This window comes from Hyperoodon ampullatus (genome assembly GCF_949752795.1).
Source record: "Hyperoodon ampullatus genome assembly, chromosome: 9".
NCBI lineage: Eukaryota > Metazoa > Chordata > Mammalia > Artiodactyla > Ziphiidae > Hyperoodon > Hyperoodon ampullatus.
In genome coordinates, this window is record NC_136922.1 from 93,127,751 (window position 1) to 93,150,571 (window position 22,821).

Here is a 22,821-nt window from a genome sequence, read left to right on the forward strand (position 1 = left end):
AAGAACAAACTATGCAGCCTAAAGTCCTGCATTAAAACTACAAAGCTGATATGATTTGAAGGCTTCAGTTTAATGTTAGAACAGTTAGAAAAGCATGTGGAAAATGCTAGAAGGCAAATGGTGGTTCTTACACTTTTCCTTCTGCAACTCAGAATGAAAGATAAACGTTAAAAGTAAATGGAGAGGTAATTTTATCTCAGCCTAGATAATGTTTCCAGATAATTATCAGGTTTATCCTCCAGATAGAAATGCACTTCTCTTCTATTAGAAATAAGTGTTTGGCCTCAAGATTTCAAAAGTAAGTTTATTACAGGGTTTCATATGCCCCTTGATCAGTAAGATTTTCTGTTTGACTAGAGCAATAATCGTGTCCCGTTAAGAGAAAAATGAAATGAGAGGAAGAGTCAGAGGGAGAGCAAGAGAGATATTAATGCAGAAAGAGAGAAATTGAAATAAAGGATGGACCCTTCGATGGAACACCGAGTCAGAGCTTGTACTGATTCAGAGGTCAGATCAGCCCTTAGAAGTGATTACAACCGACTGGAGAATAGGGAGAGAAACTAAACACATAGAACATTGCCAAAACATGTCTCACTCTCCTGGCTTCAAATATGAGAATGTCCAGTTCCTGCACTGAAACAAAATACAAGTCCTTAGTAATGACAGCAAGGGTTGGCGATCCTGCCAAAAGCGCAGATATGTTCATTTCTACCATTTATGCTCTTTTGGCTACAATGCTAACCCATGTCTTAGCATCCACTGATAACTCAGGAGAACATCTGGTCACCATCTCCTAAATAACATCACAATTTAGTCTGTTATTAAGTTCTTATTCATATTTTCCAGGAAAAATTGCCCTGATTTCCTACACATCTCCTCAAAAATCCACTTTCAAAACCCTTTAATTATCTGGATTAATGTTCCCAGGCTGCACCAAGCAGTCTTTCCATTTCTTAAGCTATTGGGAAGAGAATTAAATAGAGATTGCTATTGATGTTCTAACCATTCCAAGTTGAGTGGGGATAGGTCCATAACATTTCCATATGGTACACTTCTTTGTACTTTAGCTGTTTTCTATCCAATTTCTGTAAGTCAAATACATTAGGAAGAAGTATTATATCCCAAGATGGCACTTGTTTAAACAACATCGTGATGTTATGAACTCAAGATCAACTGAGCAATCATGATATCTACTAAAAACCTTATAGTTTCTGGATCATAGTTTAGGTGAAAAAACCATGCAGGTAAGACAAAACATGTTTTAACCAATTTTAGCCAAATAAGTAACTTGAGCATCTATCACAATTGGTCAGGATCATGGTACTAATCAATAAAGGTGCATTGATTTGGTCTAAAATGATGTCGGATTTTAAGGCTGAAACCACCATGAAATCTTGGCCTCAATCAATGGCACAGTCCAATATAGCAGGGATGCTGTTTAAGTACAGATGCCTGGGCCTTCACCCTGCATGTACTTAATCAGAATCATTGGGAATAGGACCTTGTAATCTGCATTTTATAGGCATACCTGGATATTCTTACACAACAAAAATTTGAAAACACTGTTATAGAAGAAAAGTGGAAAGTAATAGAAAGCAAGTGTTTACTCAGAAACCTATCAAATTTATCTGAGATTGAGGGCAGAACTTAAAGCCAAATGTTCCCCTGAAGCTCTATAGTAGCATTTTTACAATTATGTCCCTTGGTTTGTCTTGGGTTGAGATACAAGTTCAATCACTGAAGGAAAAACACTAAGTCAAACATTTATTTAGGCATCTTGATGTCCCAATCAAGTGATGAAATTGAAATATTTGCTATCAGACCAGAAATCTCAGGCATTTATCTTTCTATTGAAAGACGCTGTGTCTAATGCTTCAGATCATACGATTTTTAAAAATTTCTCATAGGTTAAGAGTTTGCAATGAATTTGAAAGATTAGAAAACTGATATATTTCTTTCTGGTGTGGAATTTGAGGACAGAGAACAGCTCCCTGCGCTATGGAAGTAGGTAGGAAATCTTGGTCTTTAGAAGTCTACGGGGCAGAATCATCAGGAAGTGTTATACTCATAGCCCTAGGAGCCGTCAACTCAAACACCGTCCTGTCATCTCATAGGGAGGAATCAGCACATGACCCTCCAGCCAGGAACGTATTTCCTGTGACTCAGGCAGATACTCCAGGGTTAGCTTTCTGCTGAAGGGAAGAACTCTCTAACCTTACACACGCCATCTTCAAGTTCTTCTGGAGGCAAGTCTGGGTTTCTTTCCACATGGAGGTTCCAGCGATCTAGCTGTACAATTGTCCCATCTTCTACTTGGCAAAGGATCTTAGAAACAGGTTCATCAGTGTAGCCCTAAGGAATCAAAGAGCATACACATTGCTGTCTGGAGTAGGGAACAGTACAGCCAAAGGTATTTCATGCAAGGCAGAGTCCTTTTTCTACAGCTGTTTATTTTGCAATTAGCAAGGCTGGGAGAGTAAACTGTGTTCCTCGAGGTACTTAGAATTTAAGACAATAGGCATGGGTAATGTGCACAGAAATACTAACTCTAGCTCGTTTGAGCTGAGGAATGACTTTTGCCAGCACCAGGAACCAATAGCCACCGGCAGGCTTTTGAGATCCATGCTGGATGGCTGTTTTTATCAGAGTGAAAACAGGTCGCCCCAGGCCTCCTACTAGAGGAATTTGGAGGATACACAGAACAAGTGTATGTGGAAAAGTGGGAAAAGAATCAAGGTGACATCGGCTAGACAACTTCTTCCACTGACATTCCATTTCACTCACCTCTCCCTGACCTTGTACTAGGACACAATTCCTTCCAGGACCTAGGGCAAGTCTGACTGAGGAATAGCCCTGCTAGGGAGCTAGCTACTTAATTCTTGAGCACACATTACTGACAGGACGATTATTAAGGGCAGTCAAGTCATTGATTTGGATAAGAGGAATTAATACCAATAATACATTTAGCTGCTTCATGTAAATATATTTATTATTTATACTATGCTTACTTAAAAAAAAAAGACCGATGGGAGGTTAATTCATCCAAGGCCAAATAAATATCTGCTAATATCCGGACATAATTATCACCTGTGTGAGGTGAGTGCACCCAAAAGCCAGATTAACATCTGCTAATATCTGAAGATAATTTTCATGGAGCCCAGCCCAGGCAATGGTCTCATATGAGCATATAAAAAGCTGGTGGGGCAGCATACGTTAGCATATTGTACTTTCTTATTTTCTTAGTACTATAAAAATAATGACGATGATGATGATAAAATGGCTGGTTAGTGACAGGTAAACTACTTTCAACAAGCTTTCCTGAATTGGCTCCATGTTGAAGAGGACAGTTGGTTACCTGTATAACCAACAGTTGGTTACCTGTATAACCTGTATAAAATCATGACGACACTGACCAGAAAACTAAATGCTCAAACAAAGCCATAACTCTTCCAAAGTAAGGATTGTAAATCTGAACCAGACTCACTCTTCTGGAGAGGACTGGGGGTCAGGAGCAATTCAAGTCTCTGTGATTGTTTAACATGAGGATCTGAGGCCAACCCACCCTCTGTCTTTAGTGGGTACCTCAAAAAGCCTCAGGCCTGTGTACTAACTCCCATTTTTTTAAAATATAAAATGTTCCCTTCTTCTCTAGCTGACTATAAGTTTAAACTGAAGAAGTCACCAGATAAAACCATGGTTCATGGGGACCTTGATTCTCAACTCTAACTTGTTCCTTGAACAAGAGTAGCATAGGCCCCTTCCACTTGAGCATCTGTGGGTTTGGGGATCTGTTGCTGGATGACATGGGCAGCCCCTGAGGGCAGTTCTTACCCCTCCCCAGTTGAGAGTTCGAGCCAGGTCGTTCCCAGTCCCCAGAGGAAGGACCCCAACCGGAGGCTGAGGGGTCAGCTGCAGTTCATCCAGAATGGAAAGGATCCAGCCCACCTACAGACATTTTGGGGACCAGAAGAGATATAAGAAAGATAGATAAGTTACAAAGACGACAACCTGAGAACAGGAGCCTTTAAAAGGAGCAAATAGAATAGTCTACTTTTCTTTAAAACATGCATGGTTTTTTTTTTTTTCTTTTTTGCAGTACGCGGGCCTCTCACTGTTGCGGCCTCTCCCGTTGCGGAGCACAGGCTCCGGATGCGCAGGCTCAGCGGCCATGGCTCACGGGCCCAGCCGCTCCACGGCATGTGGGATCTTCCCGGACCGGGGCACGAACCCGTGTCCCCTGCATTAGCAGGCGGACTCTCAACCACTGCGCCACCACAGAAGCCCAAAACATGCATGATTTAATCCAGTGACCAGGGAACTGAAAGACCACTTATCTCAAGCAGTTTTCAAAATGGCAAGTCTCTTATAGGAAAAAGAACCATTTTGTATATGCTGTATCATATAAGCAAAACTAGACCTATTCATCTATATGTTAACTAGAGATATACTTTAAAATTCAGGAGAGTTCACAATTTAGGGAGGTATATACATAGGGCACTGCAGGAAATGTAAGACTCAGAATCAGATTAAATCTCAATTCTGGCTCATATTGGCTTTGTTATCTTGATTAAGTTATTTAACCTCACAGATTCATTTATCTGATTTTCAAAATGGAGATATAATGCCTACCTCACAAGACTGTTTATAGATTAAACTAAAACGTATATAAAACCCTCATTATGGTGCATGGCCCATGTAAGCACTTATTAACTGGTTACTCTCCATGTTATCTTAGAAATCAGTCGTGCTTTCCTAAATATCCCTACATTCCCCTTAATGAAACATTATGAAAGCATAATTATGGATGAACTTAGTACTTATTATAAGTTTAGGCAGAAAATAGATACTTATATACTAGAATCATATTCCTGTTTAATCTTCTTCTAAGATAAATAATACTTTGGGTTTAGTCTTATTATAACTATTTAGAAAAATTACCCCAAACTTGGAAATACCAAAAAGAAACTTGCATATCCTCACAATGTCATTCTAGAGTAGTGTCACAGGCTTATCTAAGAACTTTACGATTGTCGGTTAACTTGAGGATTTCTGTCCTGTAGAGATACAAATGTCAAGAAGAGATCACTTTAAAGGTTATGGTTCTATTCCCCCATAGGGCATCAACTAATTTTGTCTCAAATTTAGAAAAATTATTTTGGCATAAACTACATAATCATTTTTCTCTTCTTGTATTATCTTGCTGATTCCTTTATTAAAAAGCTAAATAAATTTTTAACATGTATTCATTCTAAATTTATATGAGAATTATTTTTTTTAATTTTTTAAAAATTGTACTTTGTGCATTTATTGAACACTACTGCATATAAAACATGGAACTAAGTAATTGAAATAAAAAGGTAAATGAACTACACTAAGATAGGTAAGGCAGAATGCCTGCTCTCAAGGAGTTTACAATTAACAAAAAGAAAAGCATACTGATTGCTTTCTATGTGCTAGTCCCTAAGCAAATTTTTCTACTGAATTATCTTATTAAGCTTCAAAACAACTCTCTACAATAGATATAATTTTTGTCTCCATTTTGTAGATAAGGAAACCAAGACTTGGAAGGTTTAGTGACCTCCTTAATCATTTGCGAGGTAGAGGTGACATTCAAAGCTAGGTTTGCCACACACCAAAGGCCAACCTCTTAGCCACTCTGGTGCAGGGGACCTTTCAGTAAAGAACTAAACCCAGCTCTAGATGTGGCCTGAACATCCCTGAGACCATGGCATGTACCTTGGGAACCTGTGGAACACTGGGGAAATCTTGGAAATTGCTTAGTCAAATTCAGTTAATTTGCAGATTTATTAACTGAGGTACACAGAGGTCATGTTATTTGCTCAAGACAAAATAATCAAAAGTGGCAGAGTTGGAGTCATGCCAGGTCGGTTGACTTGCATCTAAAATCCTTTCTCCTCCAAGATGAGTACTTCCCAGGATGTCAAACTTGCCCATCTGGCAAGAAATCTAAAACTGTCTTTACCTTCTAGAAAGGGATACCACTATGTTCATCCAAAGTGGTAAACTAAAAATCCAGATCGACACTAGTGTCCAAAATCCCCCCCTTTTCCCCAAACTGGGCGATTTGCTCCTAGACAAGTCCTTAGATTTCCAGCCAGCACTTCTTTAGCTCTTCCCTTACACACAATACTCACTAAACTTGCTAACTGAAGTAAAGGAAAAAAATGCCAGATGCTAAAGTAGTGCTGATGACTATGTTGGATATTGCTCCTGAGCTGCTAAAAGCACAAACTAGACACAGTAAAAGCAGATACTTCTAATAAGCTACAAGAAGGGGATTTAAAAGTCATTAAAAAGGATGTGAAAACTCAGAAATCCCAACAAACTGGGATCACTGGCTGCAGCTGTAGACAGCCCTGAGTAGAAACAGAGTCTCAGAAATGTGGTGGAACTTACTAGAAACCAATTCAATATCCCATACAGAGCAGGGAAAAGAAGGCAGTCTCTTTAACACTTCTGAGAGATGATCATACAGACCTCCCTTTATGATTTATACTCACAAGTCAGTCCATTTACCTTTAGGTAGATTTTTGTTATGTTTATTTGAAATAGGTCTATCTTTTCTGAGTAAAGATAATGCTATGAGTTCACACTTTCAACACCCCATTTCACTCTAGACACAAACATAGGAGGAAACAAAAAGTCTTCATGGGCCAGAAACAAATGAAGCACAAAATGACAAGCAGAGGAAACCAGGAGTTTGGCTTCTGTCTGATTAGGAGGAATAAAAGTTCACCCCTGGCTGGTAGGAGGCTGTGTATGAACCAGGCTCCCCACTGGTCAGCAGAAAAGAGGCCAAGAAGAGAGGGTGCCTCTCTTATCACTGCCTGAGACCATAACCCATAGAAAGTTGGGATGCCTTAAGGCTCGAGGCACACAGCCTCTCTCTAACAGTGCATCCAAATTCCCACGAGCTCAATGACACACCTGAAACACCCCTGACGTGGCCACAGGATGGGAGCCTTAGCCACTTAAAGAAAATCCGACTCTACTCTCAGGATCCTGGAAACCATTCAAACTACTAGAAAGGATTAGTAAAAGGAGGCAGAGAAAAAAAAGGAAAAATCATAAAAATAGAACTACCATACGACCCAGCAATCCCCCTACTGGGCATATACCCTGAGAAAACCATAATTCAAAAAGAGTCATGTACCACAATGTTCATTGCAGCACTATTTACAATAGCCAGGATGTGGAAGCAACCTAAATGCCCATCGACAGATGAATGGATAAAGAAGATGTGGCTTATATATACAATGAAATATTACTCAGCCATAAAAAGAAACAAAATTGAGTTATTTGTAGTGAGGTGGATGGACCTAGGATCGGTCATACAGAGTGAAGTAAGTCAGAAAGAGACAAATAAATACCATATCCTAACACATATATATGGAATCTAAAAAAAAAAAAAAAAGGTTCTGAAGAACCTAGGGGCAAGACAGGAATAAAGATGCAGAAGCAGAGAATGGACTTGAGGACACGGGGAGGGGGAAGGGTAAGCTGGGATGAAGTGAGAGAGTGGCATGGACATATATACACTACTAAATGTAAAATAGATAGCCAGTGGGAAGCAGCTGCATAGCACAGGGAGATCAGCTCGGTGCTGTGTGACCACCTAGAGGGGTGGGATAGGGAGGGTGGGAAGGAGACACAAGAGGGAGGAGATAAGGGGATATATGTATATGTATAGCTGATTCACTTTGTTATAAAGCAGAAACTAACACACCACTGTAAAGCAATTATACTCCAATGAAGATGTTAAAAAAAAAAAAAAGAAAAAGGAAAAATCATACACAGCAAAACAACTTCCTCTGAACACGAGCCTGCAGAGAGAAATTCTAAATCCCAGGAAGAACGCTAATAGTAAGATGGATGGAAAGGTTAGAGGAATAATTGACAGCCCATGAAACACAAATAATTTTCAAATAACTTTGAAATAAGTGTCCCATAACTTCCACGAATTGATAAGGTGTCTTCTAATAGTCCTTTGATCAGTATAATTGTCCTCATTCAAACCTTAAGCGCTGTTCCTGTTTCTGTTTTTGTTTTTGTTTTCTGAGAAGGTTGCCAAGAATCCACATGACTGTGGTGTGGTTCCACACAAAATGCCATGAGCCCTCTGGACCCTTTGATTTCCCCTTTCTTCTCAATTGATTTGATTTTAAAAAATGCATAAATAGATTCTATCTTCTTTTTCCAATAGCCAGTTAATCAACTATTTAATTTTCCCCTGAATACAAGCAGATAATCTTAGTATTTCATCATGACACAACGCTTGGAGTCATCAAATGTCTCCTGCCTTTCACAGCAGAGATTTTTTGTCTTGAAATTCCCTCATGTACAATCCATGTTAGGCTAACAGTTCTTTGGCTGAAGTGGGCCCGTATCTCCCCTTTGCACAACGCCTGAATAGCTGTTCTCATCCAAGAGCTACATCATCACTGCCCAACAACCAGCTTCCTCAGAAGGCAACATAACTTAGGCGTGCAGGGAAGGCACAGAGTTGGAAGGAGCCCAGCTGCATCTGAAGCCTGGCTCCATCACCTACTGAAAGTCACACAGCCAGTAAGTCACTTAATCTAAGTTCCCTCCTATGTAAAAAGGGATAACAGTACCTGCCTCATAGGGGTATTTTACCAACTAAATAACATGGAGACATTGCTTAGCATGTGCCTGACAAATAGGAAATGCTAAATTAACATTAACTGCTATGATTAAGTATATTTTTCTTCCTCTTTCTTTATTTCATCCATAAAGGTCCAGTTTCCTAGAAGCAAAATGCCCTCTTCCTGTCTCTCCACTTAAAGAAAAGTTGAGTCTCAAAGTTCACAAATCACTCCCACCTTTGACTGCCATCAAGTCACAAAAATCTCTCTTTCACAGACTATCACAAACAGTAAAAGCCAAGCTGCACTGCAGCATAAAAAGGAGGGAGGGAGGGAGGGAGGGGGAGGAAGGGAGGGAGGGAGGGAGGGAGGGGGAGGGAGGGGGAGGGAGGAAGGGAGGGAGGGGAGGGGAGGGAGGGAGGGAGAGAGGGGGAGGGAGGGAGAGAGGGAGGGAGGGAGGAAGGGAGGGAGGGGGAGGGAGGGAGGAAGGGAGGGAGGGAGAGAGGGGGAGGGAGGGAGGGAGAGAGGGGGAGGGAGGGAGAGAGGGGGAGGGAGGGAGGGAGGGAGGGAGGGAGAGAGGGGGAGGGAGGGAGAGAGGGGGGGGGAGGGAGGGAGGGAGGGGGAGGAAGGGAGAGAGAGAGGGGGAGGGAGGGAGGGAGGAAGGGAGGGGGAGGGAGGGAGGGGGAGGGAGGGGGAGGGAGGGAGGGAGGGAGAGAGGGGGAGGGAGGGAGAGAGGGGGAGGGAGGGAGGGAGGGAGGGGGAGGAAGGGAGAGAGAGAGGGGGAGGGAGGGAGGGAGGGAGGGAGGGGGAGGGAGGGAGGGAGGGAGGGGGAGGGAGGGAGAGGAAGGGAGGGAGGGAGGGAGGGAGGGGGAGGAAGGGAGGGAGGGAGGGGGAGGGAGGGAGAGGAAGGGAGGGAGGGAGGGAGGGAGGGGGAGGAAGGGAGGGAGGGAGGGGGAGGGAGGGAGGGAGGGAGAGGAAGGGAGGGAGGGAGGGAGGGGGAGGGAGGGAGGGAGGGGGAGGGAGGGAGAGAGAGAGGGGAGGGAGGGAGGGAGGGAGGGAGAGGAAGGGAGGGAGGGAGGGAGGGAGGGGGAGGAAGGGAGGGAGGGAGGGAGGGAGGGGGAGGAAGGGAGGGAGAGAATATGGAACAAATACACCTACAATAGCAGGAGACATAAAAGATCTTGAGTAATAATCCATGTACTTGCCCCTATGACAGCAAAACTATGCAAAAGTCTTAAGGTCCAAATCTGTTATCGGAGGCTCTCCCTTCCCAGGACCGTGCTCCTGCTGCAAGTCCAGACTGCAGGTTCGTGGGCAGCGACTGTGTTTGCTGGGGCTTTCGCATTACCCCAAATCCTCTCCACCAGCTTGACCAGCACCCCTTCAATTAAACTTAATTAATTGCAACACACACCGCTTTGCATCTTTCCCATCACAACTGAAGAAAACTATCTGGATTGGGCAAGATCATTTTCCAGGTGGCAGAGTTCCTTTCTGCCTTTGTGTTAGGAAATGCAGGGCTGACGAGGCTAGAACACCAGGGTGCTGGGCTTCGGCCCTGAGCAGAACAGCCCAGCCAGACCTGCAGCCGCAGCAGCTGCCTGATGCTGCCACCCCCTGGCCCTGTTCAGCTGTAACCATCACTGAATATTTCCCAAGTGCACATGGAACTTTTTCATTTGGCAATATGCTAACATTAGCGTTGGCTGAGGGGTGGAGAGGGCCGTGAATTGACATTTTCTCTGAACGAAGCAGATGCGCAGTTGCCTTTCCTCATATCATCTGCAGGCAGAAAAGTGAGGGATACCCACACGGAGAAATCAAAGGAGAATGAGGGCAACATTTCTGCGCCCAGAAAGATCATCAAAACGCAGCATTTGACAACTGGGTTCCCTTTCTTACATGTACACAATGATTCTTCCTTTCGATATTTTCATATTTGCACTCAACAGTTTACAAAGTCACTCTGTGTTAAAAGAAATGTTTAAAATCGAGATAATAGTCAAGGTATGAGCTTTTTTTGAAACAGAATGTAGATTTAGGCTATCCATCCTCTCATCGGCAAGGACCACTGAGGGTGTACCAAGCTCTTCTTCAATTCTTCAAGAGAGGCTGGGACGTCAGGGTGCTGAGGGAGAAGAGGCGTGTGGAACCACCTGCTGGCCCCGTCAATTAAAGGGGAATAACAATCCTTTCTTCCCTGCTCCGGCTGTAGTGAGTTGGGGCATGGGGGTGCCTACTGTGTAGGATGTATCCTCATCTAGGGAAGCCAGCGGAATCAGAAATAAGCATAAAGCGTGTGGCTCAAGTCCATTTAATCCCAGCCCTTTGGAAAGACGTTACCAGGGTTAAGGGTGGACCTTTGGATCCAGCCCAGTTCATCAAGGCCAAGGGTGAGTAAGGAGGGATCATGTTTCACCTTAAGGATCCATAATGAGGGGAAGGGACCTGTGACCCTACTGTCTCAGTTCACGCACTCCTCGATATTTAACCAAGGTGGCAGCCATGGGAAACTGGCTGGGTGGAGATGTGGCCGAGGAGAGGGCAGAATACAAATTTACCCCGTGACCAAAGAGAGGCTGTTTCTAGTTTAAAAACATGAAGGTTTGAGATCATTCTGAGTTAGTTTTCTCTCACCCTAGAGATCAAAGACGGGACCAGCCCATTTGAAACCTGCAACTATGTGACAATCTCAGGATTATGCAAACCACTTACAAAGAGACCACACCTGGGCCACCTTCCTCTACAGCCGTCACTGGCCTTGTGTGGTGACGGACTGCTTGAACATGGCTGATCTCAACCGGAGGTGCTGTAAATTTAAAATATATACTAGATTCTGAAGACAGTCCAAATTGAGCATAAAATATCCTACTGATGACTTTATACTAATTGCATGTTGAAATAATAATATCTTGGATATAGTGGGTTAAATAAAATATATTATAAAATTAATTTAACCCGCTTCTTCTTAGTTTTAAGTGCCTTCTAGAAAACTTAAAATGTAAAAATGCGGCTTGCATTATAGTTCTCTTGAACAACAATGGTCTATACTAACATAATGCTACAGCTGTGAAGACCCTTAGGGATCCAAACGTATCCCTTTTCAGATTTAGAATGTCTTAGAAGAAGTTAAGGAACCTTCCAAAGCACCTCTTCCTCCTCCAACTGCAGTATCTGCCTCCTTACACTTTTTACCCGGATAAAATTAAAGTAACTCATACTGAAACCAAATAACTTTTCTCCAAATTAATGCAACATGTCTATATATTTAATAAGACCTTGTACACACACTAATGTGATTGAGGGTTAACATATCCTCGTCCTAACCCACCAAAAATATTCCATATCTGATTCCTCCTGGAACCTTGTCACTGACAGAATTCTGACAGCCTCTACAGGGACAGATACACTCACTAAATAAAGGGTGAGCACCTTATGTCAAATATATACCCGACACTTCACTTGCCTCAAGCCAACAGCTTTTCTTCATGCATCCATCAGGATGCCTCTTCTTTATATAAACACTCAAAATTTAAAGTTTCATATTTGAAACTGATAAAAATGTCAATCACGTACCTTGATAAACATTTCATAAACCCCATATATCTTTTACAAAACATCTAACAAGGTAAAATAAAATAAAACCTGGTTTTACATAAGGTATAAGATATGCAAAGTTTTGATTCTGCATGACTGGACTACAGAGGTTACCACTGACAAAAATAATTAGTTCAAAAGTATGCATCAGTTCTAGGGGAAATACACTACTTTTCATGGCTGTTGTAAGGGACCCACGTATAAACGTCTAGTGCGGTTGTGAGTTATGTAGAAGGATGTGAAAATTGAAGTTAGGATCACGGATAAGGTACCAAAGAAGAAAAAGTGCTTATAATATAAATGAAAAGTTACATTTAGCCTTGTGGAATACCCGTTAATATGGTCTATTTAAAGTAGAGATGCTAGAAAAGCTGGGGAACAAGGTAGTCTGCATGTCAAGTAGTGACATTAATGGCATCAGAGAGTATAGAAATTCAACACTGTGATTTGATCTGGTCATTAGGACCCATTAGAGAGGTACCAAGTCTCTCTCATTCTGGTTTTGTCCCAGACACTCTCTTGAAACTATTTCTTGAAAACAACCAGTTACTTCCTAGTCTCCAAATCCACAGTAATTCCTCAGTCTCTTCTCAAGAATGTAATCACTGCCTCTGTCTTGAAACTCCTTTTGGTTTATTTATTTATTTTTTTTCTTGACAGAATAGACTACTGGTGGTCCTTCTGCTTCTATCTTTCCACTTTCCTTTTGAAATTCAGCTCTGACTCCTTAATTATAAATGTTTCACAGGTGTCTGGACTTGGCTCTCTTCTTTGTCCTTTATGCTTTGAATTCCCATGTTTCCAAACACTTTCCTAACTGCAGAGAATACCTCAATACCACATAACTTAGAACAGTGCTTCCTACACATATCTGCTGAGTAGAGGAAAGGAAGAAGAAAGCAGTGAGGCAGAGAGAGGTGATGGGAGGTGCAGTGGATAATGGGGAAGTTTGGAACGTGGAACAGCCAATCCAGGATGAAGCCCAAGATATGGAGATGGAACAGGCAACTGATGTGGATTTGAGGTAACAATCACTTAAAAGTCAAGAAAGAGGAAGGACTCTGAATTCAAGACACCAGGCATATCCCCGTAGTCAAATAATTTTGGAAAACACTGGGTTAAACAAAGTGAAATAGGTTTGGCTTCTTTAAGACTTTATGACGAATTTTATAAGCTAATCATGTGTATTAGAGTCTCCAAGAATAGTAAACATTACTTTCCCAACTGAAAAATGTTTTCCTCTCCGCAGAAAATCTTAAAGGACCAGTGCAATCACTGTTTCATTTTTTTCTGGTTGTGTTTATTAGTATATAATGTGTATCCAGTGCTGCATTAAGTGTTCACGTGCTGTGAGAGATAAAATTAGAAGATTCCGTGGCTGCCTTTGAGAATAAAACATTCTAATTAGGAAGATTAGAGAAAAGCCAAAGATAGTTCATCATAAAATCCTATGAGATCAGACTCCAAATACAGAAGAAAAGACACTGGACAGCAAAATCTAAATGTCACGATTCTCAATTATTTGCCTTTGCTAAATATAGCAACATAAGTAGAGGGCAAATTGAGAAACAGACGAGACAAACTGGGGAAAATACACCAGTGATATTAAACTTCAGCCCAACTCCATCTTTTCTCCAAAAATGACTACAAAGGGAACCAGTTGTGATCTTTAAGGCAAACCCATGTTAGTCAATATTCTAAGTTTTATTTCCACCAGTTAAAAAAAAAAGCCATAATTCAATTGTGTACGCATACTTCTCCATAGTTGTGACCAATTATTAAGAATATATGGAAATAGGTCAGTTTCTGTTTTAAAAATAATTTAGCCATCTACAATCCTCATTCTAGTGATGTGACCACATCCTTACTTTGTGGAACAGGAAAGGGTATAGCCTAGTGGAGAGAAGGAAATCTAATTTAGAAGATCAAGTATGAATCCTTGAGGGCAATAACCAAGTCCCTCCTAACCCTTAGGGGCTTGGATTCACGTGAGAGACAGAGGTTTGAGGGGATTGGAAAGACTGTGAGGTGGGAATGAAGAAAGAGAAATGTCTTAAGGAAAACAAAAGACAAATGGAAGAAACAAGGGAGAGAACTAGATTCTCTTTCAAGGACCTACCGTTCCATCCCCACCACAGGCCAGAATCCGCAGATTTGGTACTTTCCTATATAATTCAAGCCTGTAGAGGATACAGAAGGAGAAGTAAATAAAAGAGCATATCACTGGCCACAGCAGAGAGCATGATTCCAAAACACACCAAAACAAAGGGGGGCGTGGAGGGTGTCCACTAGAGAAAATGCATAACCGCGAGAATGGTAATACCTTCAAAACTAGTCACCGAGTAGTCACCAAGTACTGGTTCCAACAATCGGATTAGGGGCTGGCAGCAAACGTTACTGGAATGGGGTTTTAGGGTGTCCTAGTGTTTTATTTCCCATAATTCCTATTAATGTGTCAATGCACATTATTTTCTTCACTAGTGTCAAATTCCTTCTTTTTCTTTCCATTCTTCTCCCTCCTTTCTCAAAGAACATCAAATCTGATTAGCTTTTCCCAGACCTATTTATTTTTCAAACCTACACTTCCCACTCTTACTCCTAGAAAACCTTCTTCAGAGAGATAGGAAGGACACCCCACTAGCATTATTACTACCGCACCCACAATTCCATCTCCCTCTCAACTCACCTGCTGACACTCAAACCCCCATTTATACTCCTCAGCCCCAAAAGGGAAGATTTACTGAATTTTCTTTATTTTGAATTTGTCTGCTTGAAATTAGACCTTTCCTGTTGTCTCAAGAAAATGCAATGATACTGCCCCTGCTAAAGTGTTTGCTTAAGTGACAATTTCAATGGCTCTATTCCAGAAAACATCACCTATTTAAATCAAATCATATTTTTTTCTGAAAATAGTTCCTGTCCTGCCATGTTCTTTATGGTTATCTATGAAGTATCTACCTAAAGTCTAACTAAAAATGATAAAATCTTAAGAAAAGTAAATGTAAAAGGGCAAAAGTAAATGTAAAAGGGCAAAAGTAAATGTAAAAGGGCAAAAGCAGATTTGCCTTAATACACTTGAATGCAGAAAAAAATACAGAAGTCTTATAGCAAACTCTAGTGGCAAGGAAGTTCATAGATTAAGAGAATGACAACAGAAATTAATTTTCATAATTAATGTTCTCTCATAGGCTTAAAATATGTAATTTATCTATTTCTACAGGAATATTATTTTCTAGAAATTATCTGAGCTTGTGTTTCTTTGCCTCTGATATTATTATTTATAAGTAATTATAAAAATAATTAGTATCTCTTTAGCTCTAATGTTTACCAGATGACATCTGAAGTACCTTATTAGGTGGATTTTAAAAAGGGAACCAGACAACAGCAGAAATGTCTCTGCTCCTTCCCACCATGTACCCCTCCACGAAAGGGAAGATACAGGATACATGTCATCTACAGAGAGACTTTATTTTTCACCACTTCAAACAAAAAACAGAGAATGAAATTTCTGAGAGGCTCAGATGAAGGACTGAGCAGGAATTAGAATGTCTCTCCCACTCTGGTAGGGAATCCATAGGTATAATCAATTTATCAATCAAGCTCTCAAATGGACACAGATGCATACAATTTCTAATGCAAATAAATGAAAATATTCATAAACAGATATGGCCATTCTCCACAAAGATACACTTACATTCCCATTAACGTACATCTCCAAAGTGGTACATGCATAAGTAGAAAAAGGATGGATCCTTTCTCAATTCAGATTTGCTCATAATGTACAGTGACATGTGTCTAAGCAGCAAACACACTCAGAGTTAACTACTCAGAGGGTAAGTGTTGAAGGAAACTAACCCAATGAAGAGGGAAACATCAGATGAAGTTTTAAGGGGAGGACAGTGCAGGTGAGCAAGTAGATGAGAGACGGTCAGAAAAATACTTCATGAGGTGATCAAATAATAAAGCTTGACTCCAAAGCAGAAAGTCCTTCTCACTCGCCTAAAATAGTAAGAACCATGGCGGGTATTTCCAGACTTACGCGTCTTTTGGCCCTTCCTGAGAAAGATCAAAGACTTGCCGTGGATTCAGGTACCACATGAACATCTGGAGGACCTTGGTTCCCTGTAAGGAAAAAAAAATGACAATAATAGGAAGAAATTTCCAAATATTACCTGCTCATTTAAAGAATAAAAATAAATCCTGTTCTAAAAAATAATATTGAATTATAAACAGTATAGAGTAGTAGTTAAAATCATGGGCTTTGGCCATCGATATACATAGGTTGAATGCTTATATTAGGCTCTGTCTAACCTGTGTAACTCTGGGCAAGTTCTTTAATTTCACTAAGTTCAGCTCTCTTCTCTTTAATGCAGGAATAAAAATGCCTAGTTCACAGACTTGTTGTAAAGATTAAATGCAATAATGTCTGAGGAGAACATCAAAGTGGTTGGCATGCAACAAATGCTTAATGATTAGTATCTATTGGCTTTTACTATCATTATTTAACGTATGAAAATCCACATAGGGAAGTTATTAGTCAACTTATGTAATTTAACATTACTTTTTACTTTATTGTGCAGATTATTGTCTTTGCATAATATGAAATAAGGACAGTATTAGCTAAGTATGACTTTATTGAAATAAATGTTTTTAACCACAGCAAAAGTATCTCAGGCTCCCCATACTTAAAATATATAATTTCTCTAGTTAGTGCTATTGGCTCTTACTTTGACATTTTTCAATTTCCATGTATATATCTGTGTCTTTTTCTCTCTCTCATAACCATTTTTGGAGTGTCTTAAGTAACTGTGACATTTATAGAGATATCATGGCAAATACAAAGCAATTCTGGAGATCACTTCTTAAAGTGAATTGAGCAAAAATCAAATTAAAGAAGAATTTTTTTTTATTAAGCAGTATCAAAAGAGCTTTAAAATTGAGTAGGGTGCCTCATTTTAGGTCACTACCAACCATAGCAAATAATGTTTGATCGGTTGGGCAGCATCCGTTGCTTATAACTATCATCCCTTTATTAGCTATCATGATTGCGCTTTCTTGAAAATATTCCTAAGTTTGTATACCTATACACTGTATTTGAGAGTCATCCTAGTACAGTAGAAATAGCACAATATTTGAGTCAGAGCTAACTTGGGTGTTCTAACTGGGTGACTGTGAGAATTTATAATCTTGCAGAAATTCAGCATGTAAAATAGGGCAATGTCTACTTTCCAAGGTGATTATGAGAATGAAATGAATCAGTAATAGTTTTGTATCCAGCACAGTATGTGGCACAAAATAGGCCTTTGTAAATGTTAGTCCCTTTCTCTTTTGTTCCTTGTTAATCTATTCATTAAACTACACTTGAGCATGTGAGGGCTAAAGTGTAGTGTATAATTATCACATCGCTATGCCAGTTGTTAACAGAGGCCAGTGTAGGTCTTTTGTTCCACATTTCATCCAAACCTATAATTTAAAAGTTCTGCTTTATCATGTGCTTGCTATAAATTTAGGAATAACATTCTACCCTTAGTTATTACAACTAATGCTTCAGTTTCGCCAAATGACATACTTTGTTTCCTACAAAATTTAGACATAGATTTAGGTACATAATAATAACTAAACACTAAACCATTCTCTTCTTTCCACACCAGGCCTTGGTATCAAGCCAGTTGGGGATTATTTCAAGTAATCTTTTATGTTTCAAAGGTAACACCAGAGTCATTCTAATGACCAATCAGTTTATTAAAAATTTCCAACTGACTTGCTAGGAAATTAATTTTTCACTTTTAGATTCCTAGGGCAATGTGAATTGTGGATGTTAATTACTCCTTCGTTGTCACCTTTGGCTATGGTGTTCGTCTCAATTCCAGTTTCTCTTATACATACAATACTAGGTAATTAACACCTTTCAAAAAATAAAAATAAAAAGCTTGAGGGTTTTTTTTATTCAAATTTCTCTAAAAGGTTTGAATGTCCACACCATTTTGGGTTTTGCTCATTTTCAATTTGTGTTAGTTTGAATACCTAATTCTCTACATTTATCCTTTTGAGAAAGGGGTATTTTTTAAGGCTGACAAGTTTTGCACCCCACGCTTCTAGGAGGTGCCACTTAATGTTGCAGCCTACTGTAATAATGCTCTCTAGAATTGGACAGGGATGACTTTCATAAACATGCAAGGCTGCCCTATCAGAGTTTATATTCAGGCATGATACAATTTCTTATTTTAAAAGTAATCTTTCTAAAACACATTCATTAGCAAAAATGATAAGTGTCTGAATGGAAGTATTGCATTGTTTTAAATCAATCTTGGTGGGTAAAGAAAAGAGACCTAAAACATTTAAGTTAGTTCTACTTATTCTGCTGCTACCTCTAGGATAAGCTATGTAGTGCTTTAATAGAGATAATTTATTGAATAGAATTGAATGGGTTGACAAGTACTAATTCACCAGGAAAAGAGTAACTTATTTCTTTCTCACTGACAAGATTAAGTCTACTCCATCACTTACACAATTCACTAGCAAGTTTCAAATACTCTCATAGTCATCACATGCTATATGCCTTGTAAAAGCTGAACTTCTGTGCAAGAGCTTTTTTATTTTTCTCTAAATGAAAAAAAATAGCTTACACATCAATTCTAATACGCTCTGGAGAGTGTTCTTATACATATGGTTGTAGATGTAATACCTCAATGACCACAGAATTTTCTAAGGTATTTTGAGATTGGGTATTCCTATGGAATGATAAAACTTTGTTCTTTCCAGCTCCAGGTATCAGGGAACAGAGTGGGGCAGAATAAAACAACCTCCAAGAAAATAGGTAGATTGTTCCAGAAGGAAACGAACAGGATTCATCCATTCAACTACTATGTGCTAGGCACAGTTTTAAGTAAGGGAATCAGGAGATGGACAAGACAGAGAAGATCTTGTTCTCCAAAGGAAGTTCTCTGAATTATTCATTAAAAAAATATAATGGGGCTTCCCTGGTAGTGCAGTGGTTGAGATGGCGCAGTGGTTGAGAGTCCGCCTGCCGATGCAGGGGACACGGGTTCATGCCCCGGTCTGGGAAGATCCCACATGCCGCAGAGCAGCTGGGCCCATGAGCCATGGCCGCTGAGCCTGCGCGTCCGGAGCCTGTGCTCCGCAACGGGAGAGGCCACAACAGTGAGAGGCCCGCATGCCGCAAAAAAAAAAAAAAAAAAAAAAAAAAGATTTGGGGAGTATAGAGAATCAATTAAGAATGGGTCAGCTCAAATAGCAGCACATCAATTGTCATCAAAGCACTGTAACTCTCATGTAGGGCTCAGTACTCTATGTTACTAAGCAAGCCTTGGTTTATATCATGGAGGCATTATCTAGCTCATGAAAAGAACTGTCCAGACAATAAGAAAGACCTGAGGAAAATAACAGTGGGAGGAGGAGGTTAAGAAATCTCTTAACCCAAACAATCCCAAAGGAATACCTTATTGATTCAGTAAACCTGTATTAGGCTCCTACACTGTACCCATGTGCACACCCAGGAGCTCAGGAGACCAGCACAAAATAAATTAGTTCACTAAAGATGGTAAATGCTATGATGAAGATACCTACTGAGATGTATGAGTGGCTGGAGGAGATACTCTAAGTCCAACTATGGGGACTGGACAAAGGCTTCCTATGCATGATATTTGAACTGTGTCTTGAAGATGAGTAGAGTTAACTATTTCTTTTTTTTTTTTTTTTTTTTTTTTTGTGGTATGCGGGCCTCTCACTGTTGTGGCCTCTCCCGTTGCGGAGCACAGGCTCCGGATGCGCAGGCTCAGCAGCCATGGCTCACGGGCCCAGCCGCTCCGCGGCATATGGGATCCTCCCAGACCGGGGCACGAACCCGTATCCCCTGCATCGGCAGGCGGACTCTCAACCACTGCGCCACCAGGGAGGCCCAACTATTTCTTTTTACATGGAGTAGAGGAAGAAGTTTTAGGATAAAGGTACAAGACGTGTGAGACAGCAAGACATGTCATGGAAAAACTATATTCATTTCAGTCTTTGGACCATGAGGCAGGGGTGGTGGGAGATGAAACTGCCAAAGTGAGTTGTAGATTAAGTCATGTAGGCTATGGAGCTCAGGCTTTGTTTTGCAGGAAATGACAGTCACTGAAATGTCTTAATCAGAGGAATTGGACTTACATTTTGATACATCAGTCTGACTAGAGGCTAAGGAGCTAGACATCTAGGCCCTAGACCTATCAAAAGGGCTAGGTGGCTTGGTTTAGCCACTGCTGTACACTGATGTCTGCTCCTCCAAAATTCACCCTCAATGTGATGGTATTAGCAGGTGGGGCCTTTGGAATAGGCACACAAAAAGATGCCCAACATCACTAATTATTAGAGAAATACAAATCAAAGCCACAATGAGGTATCGCTTCACACGGGTCTGAATGGCCATCATCAAAAAGTCTACAAATAATAAATGCTGGAGAGGATGTAGAGAAAAGGGAACCCTCCTACACTGTTGGTGGGAGTGTAAACTGGTGCGGCCATTATAGAAAACAGTATGGAGATTCCTTAAAAAACTAAAAATAGAGTCACCACATGATCCAACAATCCCACTCCTGGGCATATATCCGGAGAAGACTGCAATTCAAAAAGATACATGCACCCCAATGTTCACTGCAGCACTATTTACAATAGCCAAGACTTGGAAGCAACCTAAGTGTCCATCGACAGTTAAGTGAATAAAGATGTTTATATATATATTTATATTATTTTAGATATATAATATAAATATACATTTATATATATACATATACATACACACACAATGGGATAGTACTCATCCATAAAAAAGAATGAAACAATGCCATTTGCAGCAACATGGATGGGCCCTGAGATTGTCATATCAAGTGAAGTAAGTCAGACAGAACAAGACAAATATCATATGATATCACTTACATGTGGAATCTAAAATATGACACAAATGAACTTACTTACAAAACAGAAACAAACTCACAGACATAGAAAACAAACTTATGGTTACCAAAGGGGAAAGGGCGGGGAGGGGGATAAATTAATAGTTTGGGATTAGCAAATATACACTACTATATATAAAACAGATAAACAACAAAGTCCTACTGTGCAGCACAGGGAACTATATTCAATATCCTATAATAAACCATAATGGGAAAGAATACACAGACACACACACACTAAATCACTTTGTTGTACACCAGAAATACAACATTGTAAATCAACTATAGTTCAATTAAAAAAATAAAATAAAAATAATAAAATAATGTTTTTTGATTTATCCCTAGGTTGAGCATCGTAGAAAATAACGTCTTCATTGAGGCTGTTTGTTCAGTATGTAGAAATAGTCTGGGGACTCAGATTGGAAGTTACTTCCTCTCTTTGTCTCCTCCTTCTCCCCACCTGGGTTGACCTTCCCTGGCCTGACTTAGGAAGGGCCGGCCCTGGTCTGGGGAAGCATGTCTATGAATGGTGTGTGAATTCGGTCAGTATGAGCCTGTCCACAGGCTGAACATCCCTCCCCGGTATAACCTGTTGACAAGCTCCCTGGCAACTCTGATCCAGGGGTCCAGCTCATGCCACACCTGTACCCTGGGATTTCACAATGAACAGCGTGAGCACCCAAGGCCTGGACCCTCGACTCTCAGGAATGGCTGGCCAGAATAATTCTAGTGGTCAGAACACCTGCTTACAGGGAAGAGAGCCAACATTTTATAAAAACTTTAAATGGAGTATAACCCATAAAAATATTGACTCACTATGTTGTACACCTGAAACTGATATAGTATCATTGATCAACTATAGCTCAATAAAAAAAGGACACTTGCCTAACCATGAATGTATAATCTAAGTCACTGAAAGATGAAATTCATGACTCATGAATTCTCCTTCATGAGTGTGAAGGAGACGCAGTGTGAAAGCAGGAAACATTGAGAGACATCAGAAGGGTCCATAAGTCTCAGGTACAAACATGTTAATGAGTCACGGGCATCCAAGAAAAATAATAAGTTTTGAAGTTAAAGCAGCGATAAGTGTAAGAGAGGGGTCTATTTCTCAAGCCCTCAGGTTTCCACACCGGGGAGGGCATCATGCGGGAAAAAAGTTTCTCTTTCCTGTACTACCTCTTTTCTGCAGGAGGAGACACTCAAAGTTGATATCATAGCCCCTAATTCTAGTGACTATTCCCTCAAATAATTCACATCCCACCAATAATAGCCATGCCACTAACCTCTAAAGCTTCGCAGAACACCCAGTACATGTCTACCTGAAGAGTGTTAGAAAAACAGAGACAATTATTCTGAAGCATGTTTAAAAGAGGGATTGTTTAAAAAAAGGACATAAAAGCAGTCCCTATAATGTGTGCAGCTCAGCATATTCCTGCCAAGTGCTGGAAAATTTTCGAACACATAAAATACTGAAGGAAAAAAAGCTATAGGCATTTTACTTGCCAGCAGATGGCGATATCGTCCAGTCATTTAAAGAACAGACGCCTAAGCAAGTTTTGTGCGTGTGCGTTTTAAGTTTGAAGTCTAAGCTTCAAAAACAGAAGAGGGGAGTGCTTTATATCTAGATACAGATGAGCAGAATAAAT

The 22,821-nt window shown here is 40.4% G+C and overlaps 1 protein-coding gene across 2 annotated transcripts in view; it reads right to left on the reverse strand.

Moving 5' to 3' along the window:
• DGKI (diacylglycerol kinase iota) overlaps positions 1–22,821 on the reverse strand; it is a gene marked incomplete at both ends in the record, with an annotated part of 451,691 nt that overhangs the window by 185,930 nt on the left and 242,940 nt on the right. For both annotated transcript variants that reach the window (XM_079711562.1, XM_079711561.1), the window contains 4 exons: positions 2,215–2,352; positions 3,832–3,945; positions 14,344–14,404; positions 16,264–16,346. In XM_079711562.1, coding sequence (XP_079567688.1) covers positions 2,215–2,352; positions 3,832–3,945; positions 14,344–14,404; positions 16,264–16,346 — 396 coding nt within the window. The remainder of the gene's footprint in view (positions 1–2,214; positions 2,353–3,831; positions 3,946–14,343; positions 14,405–16,263; positions 16,347–22,821) is intronic.